This window comes from Oryctolagus cuniculus, chromosome 10 (assembly GCF_051225735.1).
Source record: "Oryctolagus cuniculus isolate XC-2025 breed Fujian yellow rabbit chromosome 10, ASM5122573v1, whole genome shotgun sequence".
Classification (NCBI taxonomy): Eukaryota; Metazoa; Chordata; class Mammalia; order Lagomorpha; family Leporidae; genus Oryctolagus; species Oryctolagus cuniculus.
This window is the reverse complement of record NC_142876.1, coordinates 103,637,200-103,658,082: the sequence shown is the minus strand read 5'-3', so window position 1 is coordinate 103,658,082 and position 20,883 is coordinate 103,637,200. Positions and strand designations below refer to the sequence as shown.

Here is a 20,883-nt window from a genome sequence, read left to right as displayed (position 1 = left end):
CCATGAAACCTCCCCCCGTCCCTTGAGACTCCACAGAATTGTATTCTGAACCCTGGAAACCTTGCACACTCACTCAGAACTTGAGCCCATTCCACTGTTTCAGGCCACCTGAATCTATGACAATGACAGGCTCGATCGGGCCAGCAGCCGTGAATATCTACATGGTGCTGTCTGCAAATGACGCACTGGTCTCTTCACAGCCCCAACTCACTCACTCCTCACACAAATCCCACAGGCTCGGCACTGCTTATCGTTTCGCAGCTGAGCAAGTGCAGGTGCACGGAGGTTAGGCAGCTTGGCCACGGCTGTGTCACCCTTAGGTAATAAAGGTGAGTTTGGACGCAGCTTCTAGCAGCAGACTCCGGAGTATTTCTGCTGCTCAAAGAATCATTGTTTTAGCTGTAGGTTTAGTGGTGAAATGTCTGTTTTGCTGTTATTTAACTACACTTGAAGACTGATCTGCTGTCTCAGATCGACAACAAGGTTAAAGACTTCAGGTAAGAATGGTTCCCTTCCCTCCCATTCATTCTCTCTCTCCTCTCTTTTCCCCACTCTCATTCTTTGTCCTCTATTTCTGTCTTTTCTTTATCATGAAGCATATAGTGCACTCCTACACAAGTTTGATAAATACTTGGTGGGTTCAGTGTCATGTCCAGTTAGCCAGTTTATCAACACCAGGACCAGAGCTCTTCCTACCGATATTGGGGAATCATCTGTTGTGTTCCCAGCACCATGCTGGGTCCCTGGGCATGCCTCTGTGCATACAGCAGGCACATGGCTCTGTCCTGAGAAGCCCCTGTCCTAGTGGCATTCCACCCACATCTTCCATTTTCACGAGTATTCTACAGAGACTTTGCCCATGGCAACCAGCCGTGTGATGTAGGTACGATATCCAGTTTATAGATGAGAAAGCTAAGATCTAATCGGTTTCAACGATCAGCCCAAGGTCCTGCAACTGTGGCTGTCATAATCAGAGCTCACACCCAAATCTTCTTGAGTTGTCTAAACCTCTGCAGCTACAACTTGTCCCCATCAAAGTCCCCCACTGGACACTGTAGAGTAGTTACATTATGCCCTAGTTGTCACCCTTCCCTCACAGGGAAATTGCAACTTCATTCTCCATTGGTCAAAATGGTGTGGATATGAAAATTATAACCCACCCCCTACACATACACACACACACACACACACACATCCCAAAAATGAGCAATGCCAAGGGAATTAAGGGTCTCTGAAAATATAAGAATCTTAACTCCGGCACCACGGCTCACTAGGCTAATCCTCCACCTTGTGGCGCCTGCACACCGGGTTCTAGTCCTGGTTGGGGTGCCGGATTCTGTCCCGGTTGCCCCACTTCCAGGCCAGCTCTCTGCTGTGGCCAGGGAGTGCAGTGGAGGATGGCCCAAGTGCTTGGGCCCTGCACCCCATGGGAGACCAGGAGAAGTACTTCGCTCCTGCCATTGGATCAGCGCAGTGCGCCGGCCGCAGTGCGGCGGCCTCGGCGGCCATTGGAGGGTGAACCAACGGCAAAGGAAGACCTTTCTCTCTGTCTCTCTCTCTCACTGTCCACTCTGCTTGTAAAAAAAAAAAAAAAGAAAGAAAGAAAGAAAATATAAGAATCTTCCACAAGGTCATGGAAAATGCATACCATGAAGAAGGGATTTCCAAAATCTTTTACCCCAGAATACATTTATCTTTTTTAAAACTATCATTTGAAAGGCAGAGAGACAAAGGGAAAGCCTGACAGACATACAGAGAGAGCTCCCACCCTCTGGGTCATTCCCCAGCTGCTCACAACAGCTGGGGCTGGGTGGGACCAAAGCCAGGAGCTGGAAACTGTACTCAAGTCTCCCATGTGGATGGCAGAAACTCAACTGCTTGAAGCATCACCACCTGTCGCCTCCCAGGGTTTGCATTAGCTGTACATTGGAGTCAGGAGTCACAGCCAAGAATTGAACCCGGGGACTTTGGTGTGGCAAGCACTAGGCTAAATGCTCAGCCCATGAAACTATCTTTCATTCCATTTTCCCACAGGCTGGCCTCGAAGCTCCCTGGGAGCTGCTGGACATTATCAGCATTCTGCTCCAGGGTTACTCAACTGGGTGTTCCGTGTGTGTTGTTAATAACAAAAAAAAAGAAGAACTGTCTCAAATTTAATATCTTTCTAGAAACTTGCAAAATCTGAACATCTGGCTTGTCCAAAACAGGAAGCCAGGTTGTTTACCACTTTACTGATGTTTGCGATCAGCCCGGATCTCCCTTCCAGGGGTGATGAGACATCGGCTGCCACCAGACACACGAAGGGCTTGACTAAATTAGCAGGGTACCACCTGCCTTCAGTTTGCTCTCATCCAGGAGGGAGCGCACTGAAATGCAACAGAAGCAGTTGCTGTGAAAGAGATTTGCAGGTACGTTGTCAGGTGTGTGGGGCAAGCGAGAGGGAGTGAGGGCTCTGGGCGGGCGCACGCTCTCCTGGCTCAAGGAGAGGGAGGTGAGAGACGCACTGGGGCCGGAGTCGGAGAGGAAATTTTCTTCTTGCTTTCTGTAATTCTCTTCTCCTCCCTCCACCCCACACTCTGATGTGTTTGCTTGTTGCACTCACCCACCCTTGGCTCTCGATACATCTTCAGTCAATATTACCTTATCACTTTCACAAATTCCTGACGATTGAGCCCAAGACCATGCCAACTATACTTGGCAACTGGTGTTAAGATTTGATCTTGTACCAAACAGTCAGTGAAAATAATTTGTTTACAGTGTGCATGCGTGTATCTGTGTAAATATGAGGGTGTTTCAAAAAGAGTGAAAAGTATACCCTGGTGTTATTATACACTTTCTGGAAGCAGTATGCAAAGTATATTGAGTCTTGGAATTATGATTTGTAGTAGAGACTGTGCTTTGGGTAATCTAAGGACATAATTTTTCTTTTTTGAAAACGTTTATTTGTCTGTTTTCATCTGCTTGAAAGGCAGAGCAAGAGATGGGGGAGAGAATGAGAGATCTCTTCCATCCTCTGATTCACTCCCCAAATGCCCACAAGAGTCAGGGCTGGGCCACGCCAAAGTCAGGAGCCAGGAACCCCATCCAGGTCTCCCCTGTGGGCGACAGGGGTCCATGCACCTGGGCCATCATCTAGCACCTCCCAGGGTGCATCATCTCGAAGCCGGGTTAGAGGTGCCAGGACACAAACTGACACTCTGCTCTGGAACGTGGCATCCCGAGTGGCAGCTTCACCACTGCACCATAAGATCTGTCCCAGGACATAATTTTTTTAATGCAGACAAAAAATTTTTTTGCTGTGTTATTTATAACAGGACACGCTGTAAATAATTTAAACATATCAAAATAAAGCAATAGTTAAATAACCATGAATGGCCATACAATATGTTGAAGTCATTCCAAATTATTCAAATAATTTGTAATCACATGGAACTAAGTGTGGGGTATAGAGTTTAAAGCGTCAGAATACAAAATGAGGGGTGCACTTGGCAGTTGAGACAGCTCTTGGAAAACCCACATCAGCGAAATCCCGTATCGGAGTGCCTGGATTTGAGTCCTGGCTCCACTTCAAATTCCAAATTCCTGCTAATGCACACCCTTTAAGGCAATAAGTAATGGCTCAAGTACTTGGGTCCCTGTCACTCACATGGTACACCCAGATTGCATTCCACGCTCCTGACTTGGGCCTGGCCCAGCTCTGGCTGCTATGGACATTCAAGGAGTGCACCAGTGGATGGGAACTCTCTGTTTGTCTTTCTCAGCCTTTCAAATAATAATAGTATTGCTCATAATGGTAATAAGAGAATACACAATGCTATACAAGTGTGCTATCAATTATAAAACACATAGTTCCTTTAGAAAGAGAAATGACCCTCCCCTGGCACAGTTGGAGGTAGAAGTAGCAGGGCCCAGGGGGTCCCCACTCTGGTCACAGTGACCACCCCCATTGTCTTATTTGGACTGCTCAGGCATGCTTTCCCTATCTGTACTCATCCTTTCGACTCAATAGCATATCTGCTTCTATTCAAACCTAAAAAAAAACTTTATTATTAAAACATTACATATAAGTGGTTGGCATTGTGGAGTAATGGGTTAAGCCACTATTGCAATTCTAGAATCCCATACCTGATTCTGCTTCCAGTCAAGTTTCCTGCTGATGTACCTGGCAAAGCTGTGGATGATGGCCCAAGTAGTTGGGCCCCTAACACCCATGTAAGAGGCCAGACCTGGATTTTGCAGATATTTGGGGAGTGAACTGGTAGAAAAGAGATTTCTGTCTCTCTTTCAAAAATAAATAAATGAAGGGAAAAATTGTAATATATAAGTCTTCAGGCAAAAGGTTTGGTTAAAACAAACACACACATACACACACACACACTTGGTCAATGGATAAAGCAAAGTTACTTAAAATGAACTAGCCACAGGGGCCGGTGCCATGGCTCACTTGCTTAATCTTTGGCCTGCGGTGCCAGCATCCCATATGGGCACCAGGTTCTAGTCCCGGTTGCTCCTCTTCCAGTCCAGCTCTCTGCTGTGACCCAGAAGGGCAATGGAGGATGGCCCAAGTGATTGGGCACCTACACCCACATGGGAGACCAGGAGGAAGCACCTGGCTTCTGGCTTCGGATCAGCACAGCTCCGGCCGTGGCAGCTGTTTGGGGGTGAACCAGCAGAGGGAAGATCTTTCTCTTTGTCTATTTGTCAAATAAAAAAAATAACTGGCCACACTCCAAAAATGGATGTCATCTTCATTCCAGTAACTAGTAAGGACGGTACTTCAGAAAGTTCATGGAAAAATGTAATTAAAAGCTAAGCTTATTTTGGTGCAAAAAAATTGAAATCCATTTGTAAGAAGGGTCTTCAAGAGGTTCATGGAAATGAAGATATGGAAAAACCATGCATGGGTTTCAAAAATTTTTTGCTCCCAAATGACCATCTTTTAATTCCATTTTCTATGTCTTTCATAAATGTATATATAATTATTATTATTATTATTATTAATGTGAGGCAGAGAGAGAGAGAGCACGCGCGCGCTCCGATCTGCTGATCCACTCCCCAAATGCTCAAAGCAGGCGGGGCAGCTGAGCCTGGAGCTGGCAATCTCAGTCCCGGCCTCCCATGCGGGTGACAAGACCCCACCTACGTGGGCCATCGCTGCTGCCTCTTACGGTGCTCACTAGCAGGAAGCTGGAATCAGGAACCAGAGACAGGCGTAGACTTCACGCTCCCCAATACTCAACACTCACTCCCTACAAACTCCCGAACACTCTTGTATTAGTGACTGGCAACTGCGAACATCTGTGTGCCACCCTAAAATACAAACTTCTGGTTGATCCCAACCCTCTTACAATTTGGTGCCTGAAACAGAACAAACTTATCTCTGATGCAAAATCTAAACAGTGCAAGGCAGAGGAAAACCATTCTGCCTCACCCTTCCATCCACTTCAGAGCATTTTTTAAGCATCTGTTACCTGGCGTGATATTTTTATAAGATTTACTTATTTATTTGAGAGGCAGAGTTACAAACAGAGGGAGGGAGGGAGGGAAAGAGAGAGACAGAGAGAGGTCTTATATGCACTGGTTTCACTCTCCAAATGGCTGCAATGGCCAGAGTTGGGCTGAACTGAAGCCAGGAGCTTCCTCCAGGTCTCCCACCTGGGTGCAAGGACCCAAGGACTTGGGTCATCTTCTGCTGCTTTCCCAGGTACATTAGCAGGGAATTGGATTGGAAAGTGAGCAGCCAGGACTTGAACAGAGCCAATGTGGGATGCCAGCTCCGCAGGACTTTATCCAATATGCCACAACACCTGCTTCCCAGGTGCAGGTTTTGCACTGTTCGATTTGGTGGCTGCTATGGTTTGAATACAGTTTGATCCCTACAAAACTCGAGCTGGGGTTCAATTTCCATTGTGAGGCATTGAGAGGGTAGAGACTTACTCTGACTATGGTGCTGAGAGGTGATGCCTTTGGGAGGAGCGTGGGATTACATAAGGTCACCAAGGTGGAGTCTCAACGACTGAATATTTGTGACTGTCTAAGGAGACCAGAGGCACACACACATGCACACGCACTGCTCTGCGGCACCTCTGGGTTCTGCCAGATTTGGGCCCCTGGAACTGTGAGCTAAAACAGACCCTTCCTTAATAACTTATCCGGTCTGTAGTATTGTGTTACTAGCAACATAAAACAGACTTAAGACATTAGCCAAGTGGCCACATGTGGCTGCTTAAACTTAAACAAATGACAAGTTCAGTGTCTCAGTCATGCTAACCGTGCAGCAAGTGCACAGTAGCTGTGTGGCTAGTGGCTGCCCTGTTAGATGATACAGATAACAAGATTTCATCCTTACACAAGAGCTCCGTTGCACTGTGCCACCCTAGATAATTACTTTCTCTGACCATCCTTGTGTTCCCTGTGGAAGGAAATGAAGTGGGAGGGGGGAGAGGGGGAGAGAGAGAGAGGGAGGCTGGGCTGGCTGCATGGATGGGAAGCAAGTTGAGTAGTTGAATGAAGAGGGAATTTAGATGGACAAATGAAAGGACGACTGCTGGGGAGGTGAATGGGAGTCAGATGGGCAGATTGCCTTGGTTCTAGATGACCTACTGATATACCTTAAGACTAAATTGGCTCTTGTGGTTGCTGTGTCATGATGTTGGCTTCTAAAGTTGTAATAAGATTGGTCTTCATTCTACCCTAAGTTCTCATCTAACTGTACTTAAAGGTCTCGGATAACTGTGTGACTCAGAGACAGAAAATGGATGCACGAAATTTAGGAGGGACTTTATGTCGCTTTACCCAGTAGTTGTTGACTTCGGTTACACATGGAGAGCTTTAAGAACCGCTGAGGGCCAGGTCCCATCGCCAGAGATTCTGCTTTGATTGTGCTGGGGGTGTGGCCTGGGCACTGGGGCTGTCGTGAGCTCCCCGGTGACTCCCGTGTGCAGCCAGGGCTGAGAAGCGGTGCCCTGGTCAGCGTTGCTCTCCCCCGGGGAAACCCCTCGTACTGGGTCCCTGCTGGGTAGTCACACTGCAAGTCCTCCAGCCACAGCCGGCTCCAGGCCTCCCAAGGTACCTGTCTCGCTTGATAATGTGGTGGTTGAATGCACCTCTTACAACAGCCTCCTGTTGATTCTGTGCGGGTCACACACAATTCTGATTCTTGTGTACAGCCAGTGTCGTGCTCTCTCTCCACCCCTAAGTGTCTTTTCTCCAAAGTGGATATTCTGGCATCTTCAACTCATCTTTGTCAGGTAAGATTTCCTGTTTCTTTAATGATTTATTTCTTTACTTATTTATTTGAAAAGCAGAGTTACAGAAAGAGAGGGACAAAGGGAGAGAGAAAAGAAAGAGAAAGAGAAAAAGAAAAACAGAGAGAGAGAGAGAATATCTTCCACCTGCTGGTTCACTCCCCAGATGGCCACAATAGCCAGTCCTGAGCCAGACCAAAGCCAGGAGCCTGGAACTCTCTCCAGGTCTCTCATGTGAGTGCAGGGGCCCAAGGACTTGGGTTGTCATTCAGGATGTTCCCAGGCACAGTTGTGGGGAGCTGGATCAAAAGTGGAGCCCATGTGGAATGCCAGCGTCACAGGCAGAAGCCTAATCTGCTGTGCTGCACCGCCAGCCCCAAGATTTCCTCGCGACTGCTTTCTAATTAACCAAAGTTTGCATGAATGTGCTCTGGACACAGCTGGATCACTTTAAGGTGCTATGGAATGATCACTTCTCATAATCTGCGTACAACACTTCTGCTAATCTAGGTTAAACTAAGAATAAATTGTAGCAGATTAAATTAGAGTTCCTGCAGAAATTTTAAGATTAACCTCATCCCCTGCTCACTTTATGGCAACCTAGTATACCAGGAATTTAAAACCTCCTTTACTGATTTATTTGAGAGGCAGAGAGACAGAAGGAGGCAGATCTGCCATCTGTTCGCTCACTTCCCAAATGCCTGCAGCAGCCAGGACTGTGCTGGGCTGCAGCTGGGAGCCAGGAGCTCAGTGCAGGTCTCCACGCCGAGGGCAGGAGCTCCGCTGTTTGAGCCATCACTGCTGCTTCCCAGGGTCTGCTTGAGCAGGAAGCTGGAGTCAGGCGGTGGGTCACAGGCATCTTACCCATTCAGCAAAATGCCTGCCCCCATAGTGTTTCTTTTTAGGAGCACTGATGCTGCTGTGGGTAGCCTAAATGTTAACAATTTCTTATATGCCACATAGCAGAATGTCAAAAGGAGGCGCTTCAACAGGAATCAACAGAGAAAATTTCCAATATATTCTGTAAAAGTGTAAAATGTCACAGAAAAATAGGTATTTCGTACTCTGAGTTATGCACAAAGAAAACACATTTATGTATAAACCTGCACACATAAATACCCAGCAGGATGAGCAGACTCCTCTGTGGGGACGGGAGAGAGTAAAGGACACTTGATATTTGTCACAAAATCAGGTGAGTATAGAGTTTACTGTGCTTACAAAGGAACAGTTCTTGAACTGGGAGACTTCCAACTGGAAGGGGTAGGAAGCTGCTCGCCGGGGCCAGCGTTGTGGCGTAGTGGGTTAAGCCATCCCATGTGGGTGCCAGTTTGAGTCCTGGCTGCTCCACTTCCAGTCCAGCTCCCTGCTAATGCGCCTGGGAAAGCAGTAGAGGATGGCCCAAGTCCTTGGGCCCCTGCATCCATGTGGGAGATCGGGAAGAAGCTCCTGGCTCCTGGCTTCAGCCTGGTCCACCCCTGGCCATTGTGGCTACTAGGGGAGCGGACGAGAGGATGGAAGACCTCTGAGTCACCTTCTTTCTGTAACTCCACCTGTAAAAAAATAAAATAACTCTTAAAGAGGAAGAAAGAAGAGGAAACTGCTTACAGCAGGTCTGGCACAGAATAAGAAACATGAGGAAGGAAATACAGGGGCCTTTTCCGTGATTGGCTATCACTGAGCAGGGTTGGCGGAACTATGGAAGCTGCTTTGGCTATAGCTGGTTGGTTTAATTTGCTGAACTGTGCTGGCGAGGACAGAAAGATTATGTTTTGTTTCACTTATGCTCAGAGCCAGCAAGCGCGTCAGGGAAAGCAAGATGATTTCAGTTTCGGCTCTGGGCTCTGGGCAGCTGGCTTTGGGCTGACCTAGGCTCTGTCGAAGGTGGGGCTTCTGTCTGATGTTTCTTCAACAGTTCTCCAATCGTGCACTTGAACTGAGAGTGTGACCAGGCGTTTAGTACTCCTCTAAGGTACTACTGTTTGTCTTCTTCCTGGAGACTCACAGGATGCAAACTACAATCTCACTGGGATATTTCCATAGGTCTTGGTCTTGTTCGTGTCATTTTGTTGTTCAGTCCTCTGTCAGATATGTGGCTGCTGAAAAGAATCTAGGACCCTTGGCCGGCGCCGCAGCTCACTAGGCTAATCCTCCACCTTGTGGCGCCGGCACACCGGGTTCTAGTCCCGGTCGGGGCGCCGGATTCTGTCCCGGTTGCCCCTCTTCCAGGCCAGCTCTCTGCTGTGGCCCGCGAGTGCAGTGGAGGATGGCCCAAGTCCTTGGACCCTGCACCCCATGGGAGACCAGGATAAATACCTGGCTCCTGCCTTCGGATCAGCGCGGTGCGCTGGCCGCGGCGGCCATTGGAGGGTGAACCAACGGCAAAGAAAGACCTTTCTCTCTGTCTCTCTCTCTCACTGTCCACTCTGCCTGTCAAAAAAAAAAAAAAAAAAAAAAAAAAAGAATCTAGGACCCTTAAGATAATACAATACATGAGGGATATCACCACTACAACTAATAGGATAGTTCCAAGAGTTTGAAAAATATTCCCAAGAAGGATGTCTCACAGATCCCAGACTTTACGAACAAGCTAGATCAATTGATTGAACTTTCCCAATCTGATGAACTACTGGGACCTGATCTTTTAGGTCTCCAAGATTTGGGGCTACAGTTCCTGAGTTAATGACATAGAAACAGCATTGTTTTCAACATGGCTGTTTCAGTTGGTTGTCCTGGTTAGCAGCCTGAGTGTTCTGGTGATACCATTGGGTGTCACGGTGAACTCTGCCTGGTCCACACAGAAACAGACACAAAGGATGTCTATATACAAGCTGTTGGGATTTCTCTGCAGTTTATATCAAGTCATTCAACTTCTGCTTGCATGGCTGTAAAGTTAAGGACAACCCAAGTTCAAAGTTAGAAATTTGTAATTGTCATGGCCTTTTCCATGAATTCCTTGTAATTTTTGCATCATAGCTATTTGCAAAAGCTTTCAGAAAGCATCAGAGTAAAACAATAACTGTCTGTGGATGACAAAAGATTTAAGGACCTGAGAATACATGATAATGCAATTGAGGAGAAAATTTGGGTATTTCTGTGATACAGACTTTAATTTCCTTTTAAAGATTTACTTACTTATTTGAAAGAGTTACACAGAGAGAAGGAGAGGCAGAGAGAGAGAGGCAGAGAGAGAGAGAGAGAGAGAGAGAGAGGTCTTCCATCCCCTGGTTCACTCCCCAGTTGGCCGCAATGGCTGGAGGTGCTCTGATCCAAAGCCAGGAGCCAGGAGCTTCCTCCAGGTCTCCCACATGGGTGCAGAGGCCCAAGGACTTGGGCCATCTTCTGCTGCTTTCCCAGGCCATAGCAGAGAGCTGGATCAGAAGCAGAGCAGCTGGGACTTGAACCAGCGCCCATATGGGACGCCGGCACTGCAGGTGGCAGCTTTGCCTGCTACACCACAGCACTGGCCTCAATGCAGACTTTTAAATAATAACTGGAATTATGACCAACAACATCATACCAGGATACATCAGATTTTTAGGAATTTCATACAATTACTTGATCTATGCTGAAAAACGAATATTTCTACCACCCAGAGGCACTGTGTGGGTTGGTGACCCGAGCACAAAATTGGAGACACAAATAGCGACACTGTCTCTACTTGAGGCATCGTTGGGAGTTTAACGAGCCTCACTGAGTTCATGCTAACTAGGAAGGGCTCTGGATGCACTGAGGGAGGTTCTGAGTGTGCAAAGAACTGTGTTCCACTTCCTTAAAGAGGGGAAGCTTTGACTTATTGTAAACCCCTGGAGGTGCCCTTCTGCCGTTCCCTCGGGACGTCTAAGCATAGTGTTCAGCATGCAGGCTGAATGGCTGGGCTACAGCAAGAGAGGAGCAGAGGTTATCCCTCAACTTCAGAAGTAGCCAGACGCTCTGAGAACCTCAGAGTAGCAAAGAGAGGTGAACACGTGGGCGTGAGAGTTACACACCGGGTCATTTGGAGGCCTCAGGGGCCAGACGTCCCCACAGCCCCCATGTCCACAGCGTGGTGTGTGCTGTGGTCACAAAGGCCTCCTCAGTCTTCAGTTGGAGGTTGGCTGAGCCCCAGACCCCAAGAAGAAGCTTCCCATCCCCCACCCCAAGCCTGCGTCGTTGGATAAAGGATCTTCCAAAAGTCCGGAGGAAATGAACGTCATAAAAAACTGCACGTGGATTTCAAAATGTTTTGCACCGAAATAAACATCTTCTGATTCCATTTTCCTACAAAGTCTTTGAATTTCTTTGCATGCCAATGCTACCCAAGACTGGAGAAGGGACCTAACCACTAACATTTTTAAACTTTAAAAACAAAATTCAACTGCTTTACCCAGGGTAGCCCCAAGTTTTTCCTAGGGGGCTGTTGGCTATACTTTTCGGAATAAAAATACTGATCAAATCGCACAAATCAGTTGTTCCTGAATTCCCATTTCCTCCTCAAAAGCCGAGAACTTGGCAGTGATCAGTGGGAAGTATACCTGGACAGACCCAGAACAGTAGACCAGGTGTCATCCGAGGGACCCACGTTTTACCAATTTTGCTTAAAATAGCCTCTCATTGCCTTTACTTCACTCCTGCCCCCTATGAGCTTTAGAGAGGTTTCAAGTCGGAAATGTGGATTGCATTAGTTTATATTACTACAGCAGAATACCAGAGACAAGCCACATATGAAGGAAGGAGTTCCACTTTGTCTCACAGGTTTGGCTGTTCAAGTCCAAGATCAGGCAGCCCCACTGGTTCAGCATTTGGTGATGGCAACAGGGAACAGGTGCAGAGAAAAGATTGCATGGTGAACCAGCAAGAAAACTGCCTGCTGAGGGCACGCCCCCAGTGACCTAAGCACCTCCCACTTGGCCCCACCTCTACATAGTTGGATTAAATTTCCACCCTCTCCATACCTTTAAGCTTTGACTTTGGAGGTCAAATGTCTACATGAATCTGGGAACAATTTTCTATTCAAACGATAGCATGAGCTACAATACACTGTCTTATTTGATCTTCACAACAACCCAGGGTGATATCAGGATCTGTAGTTTGGAGAGTAGTAAGTGGGGCTCAGAGCTGAGGACTTGTCTGAGTCACAGAGCTGGTGAGAAGGGCTAGGACTGCGGCCCCTTCCCCATCTCCGCTCTCACTCTGACTACACAGAAACTCTCCTTTGGGGTCTTGTCGCTCCCCCTCTTCGTGGAGGAACGACACAGGACCCTGCGCTGTTCTTTCGTCTGCTCGGCCCTCCCCGGGTTTGCTGCTGGTTCTTCCCGGGTTGGCTACTATCCCTTCCACCTCCGTGGAAGGGCAGTTCCCCCTGGCCACATTCCCCACTTCCGCAGGGGAGCGGCACACCGCCGGCCGGCTCTTCTCGGGGGCTGCACGGGTGTTCCTTCAGCTAGATGTTCCCCTTAGATGTTCCTGGTGCATGCCGTCTCTCTCCTCCTTTATAGTCCTCCTCCGCCAATCCTAACTCGGCTGCCCACACGCCGAGTACGCTGCTCTCCTCCAATCAATAGCAAGTCCTACAGTTTATTAGTTGAACTGGAGGCAGCTGTGCGGAAGCTGTTTACTTCTCTCCCAGCGCCATATTGTGGGAGAGCAGATGCATAGAATAAGTCTTAATTCCAGTAACTCAGTCTAGTCCGGTTGCTCCCCACAGGGTCTCTGTATTTTATGAAGTATTCTACTAAGAAGCAATGACAATTCCTTGCCGTGACCTCCCAACTATTGCGTTGCTAAAGCCAATCTTAAGAAACGTTCATTGGGCCGGTGCCGCGGCTCACTAGGCTAATCCTCCACCTAGTGGCGCCAGCACACCAGGTTCTAGTCCTGGTCGGGGCGCCGAATTCTGTCCCAGTTGTCCCTCTTCCAGGCCAGCTCTCTGCTGTGGCCCGGGAGTACAGTGGAGGATGGCCCAAGTGCTTGGGCCCTGCACCCCATGGGAGACCAGGAGAAGCACCTGGCTCCTGCCTTCGGATCAGCGTGGTGCGCTGGCCGCAGCGCACCGGCCGCGGCGGCCATTGGAGGGTGAACCAACGGCAAAAGGAAGACCTTTCTCTCGGTCTCTCTCTCTCACTGTCCACTCTGCCTGTCAAAAAAAAAAAAAAAAAAAAAAAAAAAGAAAGAAAGAAAGAAATGCTCATTGACTTACATATTCATGCCTTCACACCTGTCCTACCTTCTTCAAAGGAGAAAATCAGGGGAACCCCCTCCGCGGAAGCAGTGCGTGGATTAACTGTGCTTCACGACTCCTACCTGGTCTGATTTTTCTTGTTCTCCACTGAAGTGTATAATCTTAGACACCATCCCTAAGACTCACGGTCTAGAAAAACACCAAGTCTCATAAGAAATCCCACTGACCCACCTCTCCTGTTGAACTCCTCTGTGAAAGAGGAACTCTTAAGAATTTGCTGATAGGGCCGGCGCCGTGGCTCACTAGGCTAATCCTCCGCCTAGCGGCGCCGGCACACTGGGTTCTAGTCCCAGTTGGGGCGCCGGATGCTGTCCCGGTTGCCCCTCTTCCAGGCCAGCTCTCTGCTGTGGCCAGGGAGTGCAGTGGAGGATGGCCCAGGTGCTTGGGCCCTGCACCCCATGGGAGACCAGGAAAAGCACCTGGCTCCTGGCTCCTGCCATCGGATCAGCGCGGTGCGCCGGCCGCAGCGCGCCGGCCGCGGCGGCCATTGGAGGGTGAACCAACGGCAAAGGAAGACCTTTCTCTCTGTCTCTCTCTCTCACTGTCCACTCTGCCTGTCAAAAAATAAAAAATAAAAAAAAATAAAATAAAATAAAAAGAAAGAATTTGCTGATAGTGCATGGTTGGCTTAATCCATTACCAGGAGAAAGAAAAAGTAACTTAGGCTACTGCTGCTTATATAGACAAGGATTGATAGTTAATAATCATTATAATAGCTAAATCTTCAGAAGTTTCATTGAAAAAAAATCACTACATTTGAATCCAGTGATAAGATAGTTGGACATAGGGAGACTTCAGGATTAGCACAGATTTCCATATTTACTTAGAATTTTGGGTCACTTGCTAAATTTCTTCAAGGTTCACTTTTATTCACCATTATGGGGTCTTGGAGAGGCATAGTTATTTGTAGTCCCAGTAATAACCATTGTTATTGTACTTAGCTTGTTTTTAAATATGTAAGATAATGATTTTGAAAATCATATATAAACTTCAAACCATAAGATGCAAGATGCCACAACAGACAGAGTAATAATACCTATTACTATGTTATTATTTTCATTCTCCTGCCTGGTTTTTCTTGTTTTGTATCTGTTCCTTCAAATGCTTGCAGAAGTCAGCATCCCCATCTTGGCTTCCTCCCCACAATTCTGTGTCTCCTCCACCTGGCTCTGGACACTTCTGCTCCTTCCTCACATGCACTTTGTACCCTACACCTTTTGTGGTCTATGCCAAAGGACCTCCCAAATGCACAGACTGCTTGCCACATCCTCGTTGGGTAAGTGACCAAGTAGCTGGTGTGAACACAAAGGGTGATTATGCTGAGCTCAGGTTTGTTTTGCTTTTTTTTTTTTTTTCCTGCCATCACAGGACAAGTGAGATGGATACACCAATGGATGGGCTCAAGACTGTGGTCCAAGGCGTGGGGACCACAACCTACGACTATAACTGGGCACTGCCATGTGAAAAAGTCAGGATCAAAGATCTGGGGGCCAAGTTCCTGCCTCCACTCTATTCCCTGGTGTTCATCGTTGGCCTCTTGGGCAACATCATGGTGGTGGTGATCCTCACGAAATACAAGAGGCTCAGAATCATGACCAACATCTACCTGTTCAACTTGGCGATTTCGGACTTGCTCTTTCTCTTCACCCTCCCATTCTGGATTCACTACGTTAGGTGGAACGAGTGGGTGTTTGACAGTCACATGTGCAAGCTCCTCTCGGGACTGTATGCCCTGGGCATGTACAGCGAGATCTTCTTCATCATCCTGCTGACGATGGACAGGTACCTGGCCATCGTCCACGCCGTGTTTGCCCTTCGAGCCCGGACAGTCACCTTTGGCGTCATCACCAGCATTGTCACCTGGGCCCTTGCAGGGCTGGCGGCCCTCCCCGAGTTTATCTTCCATGAGTTCCAAAGGGAGCCCGAGGAGGCTGTGTGCAGCCCCGTGTACCCAGAGGATGAGGAAGACAGCTGGAAGCGTTTCCACGCCCTGAGGATGAATATCCTGGGCCTCGCTCTGCCTCTGCTCATCATGACCATCTGCTACACCGGAATCATCAAAACGCTGCTCAGGTGCCCCAACAAAACAAAGTACAAGGCCATCCGGCTCATTTTTGTCATCATGGTGGTCTTTTTCATTTTCTGGGCACCTTACAACCTGGTTCTTTTTCTTTCTGCTTTTCAATCGATCTTCCTGGAGAGCAGCTGTGAGAGCAGCAAGCAGTTGGACCTGGCCAGGCAGGTGACAGAGGTGATCACCCACACCCACTGCTGCGTCAACCCCATCATCTATGCCTTCGTAGGCGAGAAATTCCAGAAGTACCTGCACCACTTTTTCCACCGGCACGTGGCCATCTACCTGGGCAAATACATCCCGTTCCTTCCTAGCGAGAAACTGGAAAGAGCCAGTTCCATCTCCCCATCCTCGGGGGACCCAGAGCTCTCCGTGGTGTTTTAGATCAGATGCAGTAAATTGCCTAAAGAAGATGAGCCGGCCAGGTAAGCAAACACATGACCTCTGCCACGCTGAGCCCTACACCAATCCTTGGAAGCTTGGATGTGACTGAGGCTCTTGAAGTTGTAACAATGTTCACATAGACACCATGGCGGCAGTACACACGCTCACCCCAAAGTCATTACCAATAACAAGCTTTGCTTGATTCTTGAAGAGTTACACACATTTTAATGCACCTGCATGTTAGTTATTGTATGCAGCTATAAACAGCTAGAACTTTTTATATTTTACGTCTCGACTGCAGCCAGCATCCTTTTTGGGGGAGGATGTGAGTAAATATTCTCAAGCAACACAGCGGCATGCCACACCTATTTTAAATAGTCTTAATTGTCAATGGATTTGCTGTTTGGGTCAAATTGTGGGGAGCAACTGAGACTAGACTAAATTACTGGAACTGCTAGGACTAATTTTATGCATCTGATCTCCCACAATATGGCACTGAGCGACAGCAAACAACTTCTACACAGCTGCCTCACCAGTTTGACTGATAAGCTGCAGGAGCTGATCCTGCTCCTGATTGGAGGAGAGCAGCGTGCTCGGCATGTGGGTAGCAGAGTTGGGATTGGTGGAAGAGGACTATAAAGGAGGAGAGAGACAACATGCACCGGAAACATCTGAGGAACATCTGAGCAGCCCCTGAGAGAGCCGGCCAGCGGTGTGCCGCTCCTCCACAGAAGCAGGGAAAGCGGTGGGGGGTGCCGCCCCTCCACAGAGTGGGGGGGGGGGGGGCTGACAGCTAACCCGGGACAGCGTCGTTTCTCCACGAGTGAGGGAACGGCAGCAAACCTTGGAAGGGCCGGGCAAAAAGAACAGCGCAAGGTCCGGTGTCGTTCCTCCGCGAATGGGGGAGTGACATCAAATGACTGAGTTTCCCATGAGTGACTCAAAGCCCTCTGACAGGTGCCCACCACCACTCTATTGCCCCGTGGCAGAGGAGGCCAGCGTCTCTGGTACACAAGTTCCCCGGGTCTGGGAAGGGGAAGTGTTGAGTCCACGAGAACTCCACAGCTCTGGCCCAGTGGCCCTCAAAACGTGCCATCAGAAGCATCCGGAGGGCACAGGAGACACAGATGGCCGGGCCCCATCCCAGAGTCTCTGACTCAGCGGATCTGAAATGAGACCCAGGAATTTGCAAAACTAGTTGGGTCCCAGGTGACTCCAAGGCCACTTGTCATCCTAGGACCACAGTTGGAAAAATCGCTCCGGCTGAAAGGTTTCTGGCGAACACAGAGTTCCCCTTAAAATGAAGGATTTCACAAGGTCAGAGAGAAAAATGCCAAAGGCCCCCTCGGTCTAGACTCTGCTAAGGACACTCACCATCCTAGGCAGCTTATAAATGATGCCAGTCCACACAAAACCAATGGGAACTTCCTGTCCATAATTTAGTTCAGTGGTGCTTTCCTTTTTTCTTTTTAAAGATCTATTTTGTTTATTTGAAAGGCAGAGTTACAGAGATAGACCTTTGGTCCTCTGGTTCACTCCCCAAATGTCCACAACGGCCAGAGCTGGGCTGATCTGAGGCCAGGAGTCAGGAGCTTCATCTGGGTCTCCCACATGGGTGCAGGGGCCCAAGGACTTGGGCCATCTTCCACTGCTTTCCCAGGTACATTAGTAGGGTGCTGGATCAGAAAAGGAGCAGTTGGGACTCGAACCGGCATCCATAGGAGATGCAGCACTGCAGGCGGCATCTTAACCTGTTATGCCACAGCGCCAGCCCCTCAGCGGAGCTTTTCTTGATAGCATGTGTCTAATGCCTGCACCAGAAGCTATGGGAGACAGAAAGGGTGTGAGCTTCACCCTTAGCAGAAAAAGACACAGCTTCTGATCTAAACGCATCCCTGAGACTGTAACACTGGCCCAGGTGCTCCCCTCTTCTCCTGCTCCTTGTGGCTAGCCTCCTCTAAGCTTCTACTGAACTCCTGCCACTCGGTATATCACGCGTGAAAGTGTGGTGTGAGCCCAGCCAGCCATTCAGCCAACAGCAGACAGGACGCACAGACACTGCTTTAGTTTAAGTGAAGGATGCAAAACTCCTAAGACACACACAATGCTCACCCCCATGGAGCCATTGGCTAGACGAGATGCATAGATAGTTTTGGTGCAAAGAGGTAAACGTCCAATGTCATGCCTGTGTCAGGAAGGCAAACCAAGGAAGGAACCCAAGGGAGGAAGACTTCATGGAGGAAGTGGCTTTTGAGCAGGTTTGTGAAGGAGGGGCAGCATTTACAAAAGAGAGGATTTGGGAAAAGTCACCTGAAGCCTTGGGAATGCTCAGTCCAAAGGTTCGAGGCACACACACTTTTGGAGTGTGGGCAGGGCCGACAGGTAGGGATGGGGCACCCAGTTCAGGCGAAGGCTCTTTGGCTCTGTTGGGAAGGCAAGGGGAGCTGTTGAAGACTTTGAAGCAAGGGAGTGACACAAACGTCACGGCGTGTTAGGAAGACAGATCCGGGGACACACTCAGCATGGAGTGGAGGCCGCAGAACCAGGCAGAGAAATAAGATAGGGGGTGGGAGCCAGCACAGAGGCCAGAAAAGATCAGTGGAAAGATCAAAGAACCCGAAGGGAATTAGATCAGGAGACAGCAAGAAGGAAGCATCAAAGTGTTGGGCTGATAAATGGTTGATCATACACATCCAATGGCAATATGGAGCACATCATATGTTAGAAACCGACACACACACACTCATGCACACTTTTCTTTGTACTTAGATATCCAGACCATCTCCTAAAGGACACAGGAGAAATCAGCAGGAAGGGTTGTAGGAAGAGATGTGGGTGGAAGAACTGGAGAAGGCGAATGACCTGTTGTGCCCTTGGGACTTTGTTATCCATTGGAAAATTAAAGAAAACGTCAGAAAGAGATCTCTAAGTCTGAAAGGCAAGGTTCCTTCTGACATTCGGCATAGGCATGCATCCCACCAGCCATCAGGACATGGAGGTGTCTTGCCATGAATGAACTCTGCAAGCTGCCACAAAGCATTTGGCCCTTTCTTCGCCCATATAATGAAAAGGTTGGATTCAAGCATCTCTAAGACACCTGGTAGCTCCCAGTGGATTCTGATATTGCTAAAACATTAGGATCTGGAGGCTCAGGATCTCCAAAAGGGATTGTAAAAGGCAAGCAGAAGAGGAGTGGGGGACAATCTCATGGCACGACCTCCCCTCGGCTGGGGGATCTGGGGCATTTCCCATCATCCCTTGTACATTCATCTGGTGGTTTTTGCTCATTGGTTCATTTGCTGAGCCCCTGCAATGTTCTTAGCTAAGTTCTCAGCTAAAGAAGCAACAGTGGACACACCATGGACCCTGCCCTCGGGAGCTCACCATCACCCTGTTTCCCCTCTGCCAGAGCTCAAAATCAGGTCTTAGAATGGAATTGCCAATGCTTCGATCCAACCCAAATGAGAGGAATTTCCACGTTAAGGCTAGAAAGTGTTCTTCACTTCCAATCAAACACTCAGAGAAGGGTGTGCATGCCCTTGGCCATCCACCCCACCATCCTCAGCCTCTGACCCATAGCCTTGACTTTCAGACCATCATGTCTACCTGAAAACTCTACACGGGCAACACAAGATGTGAACTCGAAGCACTCTAAGCCATGCAATAGCAACTTCAATTTGGCTAGCAAACTTTGAAATACTTTTTCTCTGTTTTTGTGGTTCAGCTAAAATGTAAATAAAGCAATCATTTAAAAGCGATACATCATAGTTCTCTCTTGCTTTATGGAGTAACACCTGCTCTTAGGTAACCACAAGTGTGGGGTTCAGGTCCATGGACAGACTCCCCTTATCCATGGAAGCATTTAGAAGCTTTGAGACTCACACAAAACTTCCCATGCCCAACCAAAGCAGGAATCGTGCTCGTTCTAATTTTCCCCATTTAATAGAACGATTTGCAATGACAGAACATTGTGTCTGCAGTGTCCACTGTGGTCACCACGAGACACGTGCAGCTACTGAGCACTTGCAACGTGCCTTGTGTAACTTGGGAACTGAATTTTGAAAGCTTACCTCAATCTAATTCACTTTGGATTTTAATTTAAGTAGCCACCTGTGGCTAGCACTGGTCCCTTCAGATGAGCCTCTTCGTTGCTCTCCTACCCAAACAGGAAGCTTCTGGTAGATAACAAACACAGGACTTGAACTCTATGCAACAGAGTCAGGAAAAGAGTGGTGAGATTAATGCAAAAATGAGTAAGACCTGTTTTAGAAAACTCATTCTCTGTACATCAGAAGAGACTCAAATGACCCAAACGACCATAAGATATAAGACTGGTGCCCACAAGACCCTGCAGCAGGTGGTAGGGTAGACTCATGGAAGAAAGGGACTCAGAGGTAGTGGCATCTGCTTAGGTGGGGGCCCCCAGGTGCAGACTTTGAGCAAGGATTTGAGAGCAGAGAGTTTATTTTGAAAGTCCAGGAAGCTCCGGCAGGGAGGAAAGCAACACAGAGAGGTGAAGATGCCAACACGGGGTGGGTTATCAAACCAGCTTCATCAGGGCTGAGTGGAGTGAGAGCTGCTGTGACACACACTTGTTTCCCAGGGATTCCATTCAAGGAATAAGGGGGCGGGGGTGTTTACACTCCACTCCCGTCAGCATTGCCCAGGGCTCCTGGGGGGCGTTCCCCAGCACCTCCAGTTCACCTGGCTCAGGCCGATTAGTCCTCCCCAGCCGTGGGGGAGCTCCTTGGACAGGGAGATGCAGACACTGGGTGTTGGAAGCCAGCTGGGCATACCCGGTGGAGACTGGCCAAGCATTTGCTACCTATTTGAATTGGACTTGTGAACATTTTTTTTCATTTAGCAGAGGGTGGAAGTGAGTGTGGATTTCAGGCAGATGGATCAGTTTGTTGGAAGCCAACAGTGGCTCAAAAGTCCACTGCAGCCCTGGGATGAGGGCA

The 20,883-nt window shown here is 48.5% G+C and overlaps 1 protein-coding gene across 3 annotated transcripts; it reads left to right on the top strand.

The window, feature by feature from the left end:
- The first annotated feature begins 2,301 nt into the window (after nucleotides 1-2,301).
- CCR3 (C-C motif chemokine receptor 3) lies at nucleotides 2,302-19,682 on the top strand. 3 transcript variants are annotated; one of them, XM_051851076.3, is made up of 2 exons: nucleotides 2,302-2,408; nucleotides 14,833-18,831. In XM_051851076.3, the coding sequence occupies exon 2, from the start codon at nucleotides 14,843-14,845 to the stop codon at nucleotides 15,920-15,922; it is 1,080 nt and encodes a 359-aa protein (XP_051707036.2). In that variant the 5' UTR covers nucleotides 2,302-2,408; nucleotides 14,833-14,842; the 3' UTR covers nucleotides 15,923-18,831.
- Nucleotides 19,683-20,883: the final 1,201 nt, after the last annotated feature.

Coding starts and splice junctions, on each gene's coding strand:
- CCR3 (XM_089304893.1), top strand. CDS start 14,843: ATGGATACACCAATGGATGGGCTCAAGACTGTGGTCCAAGGCGTGGGG.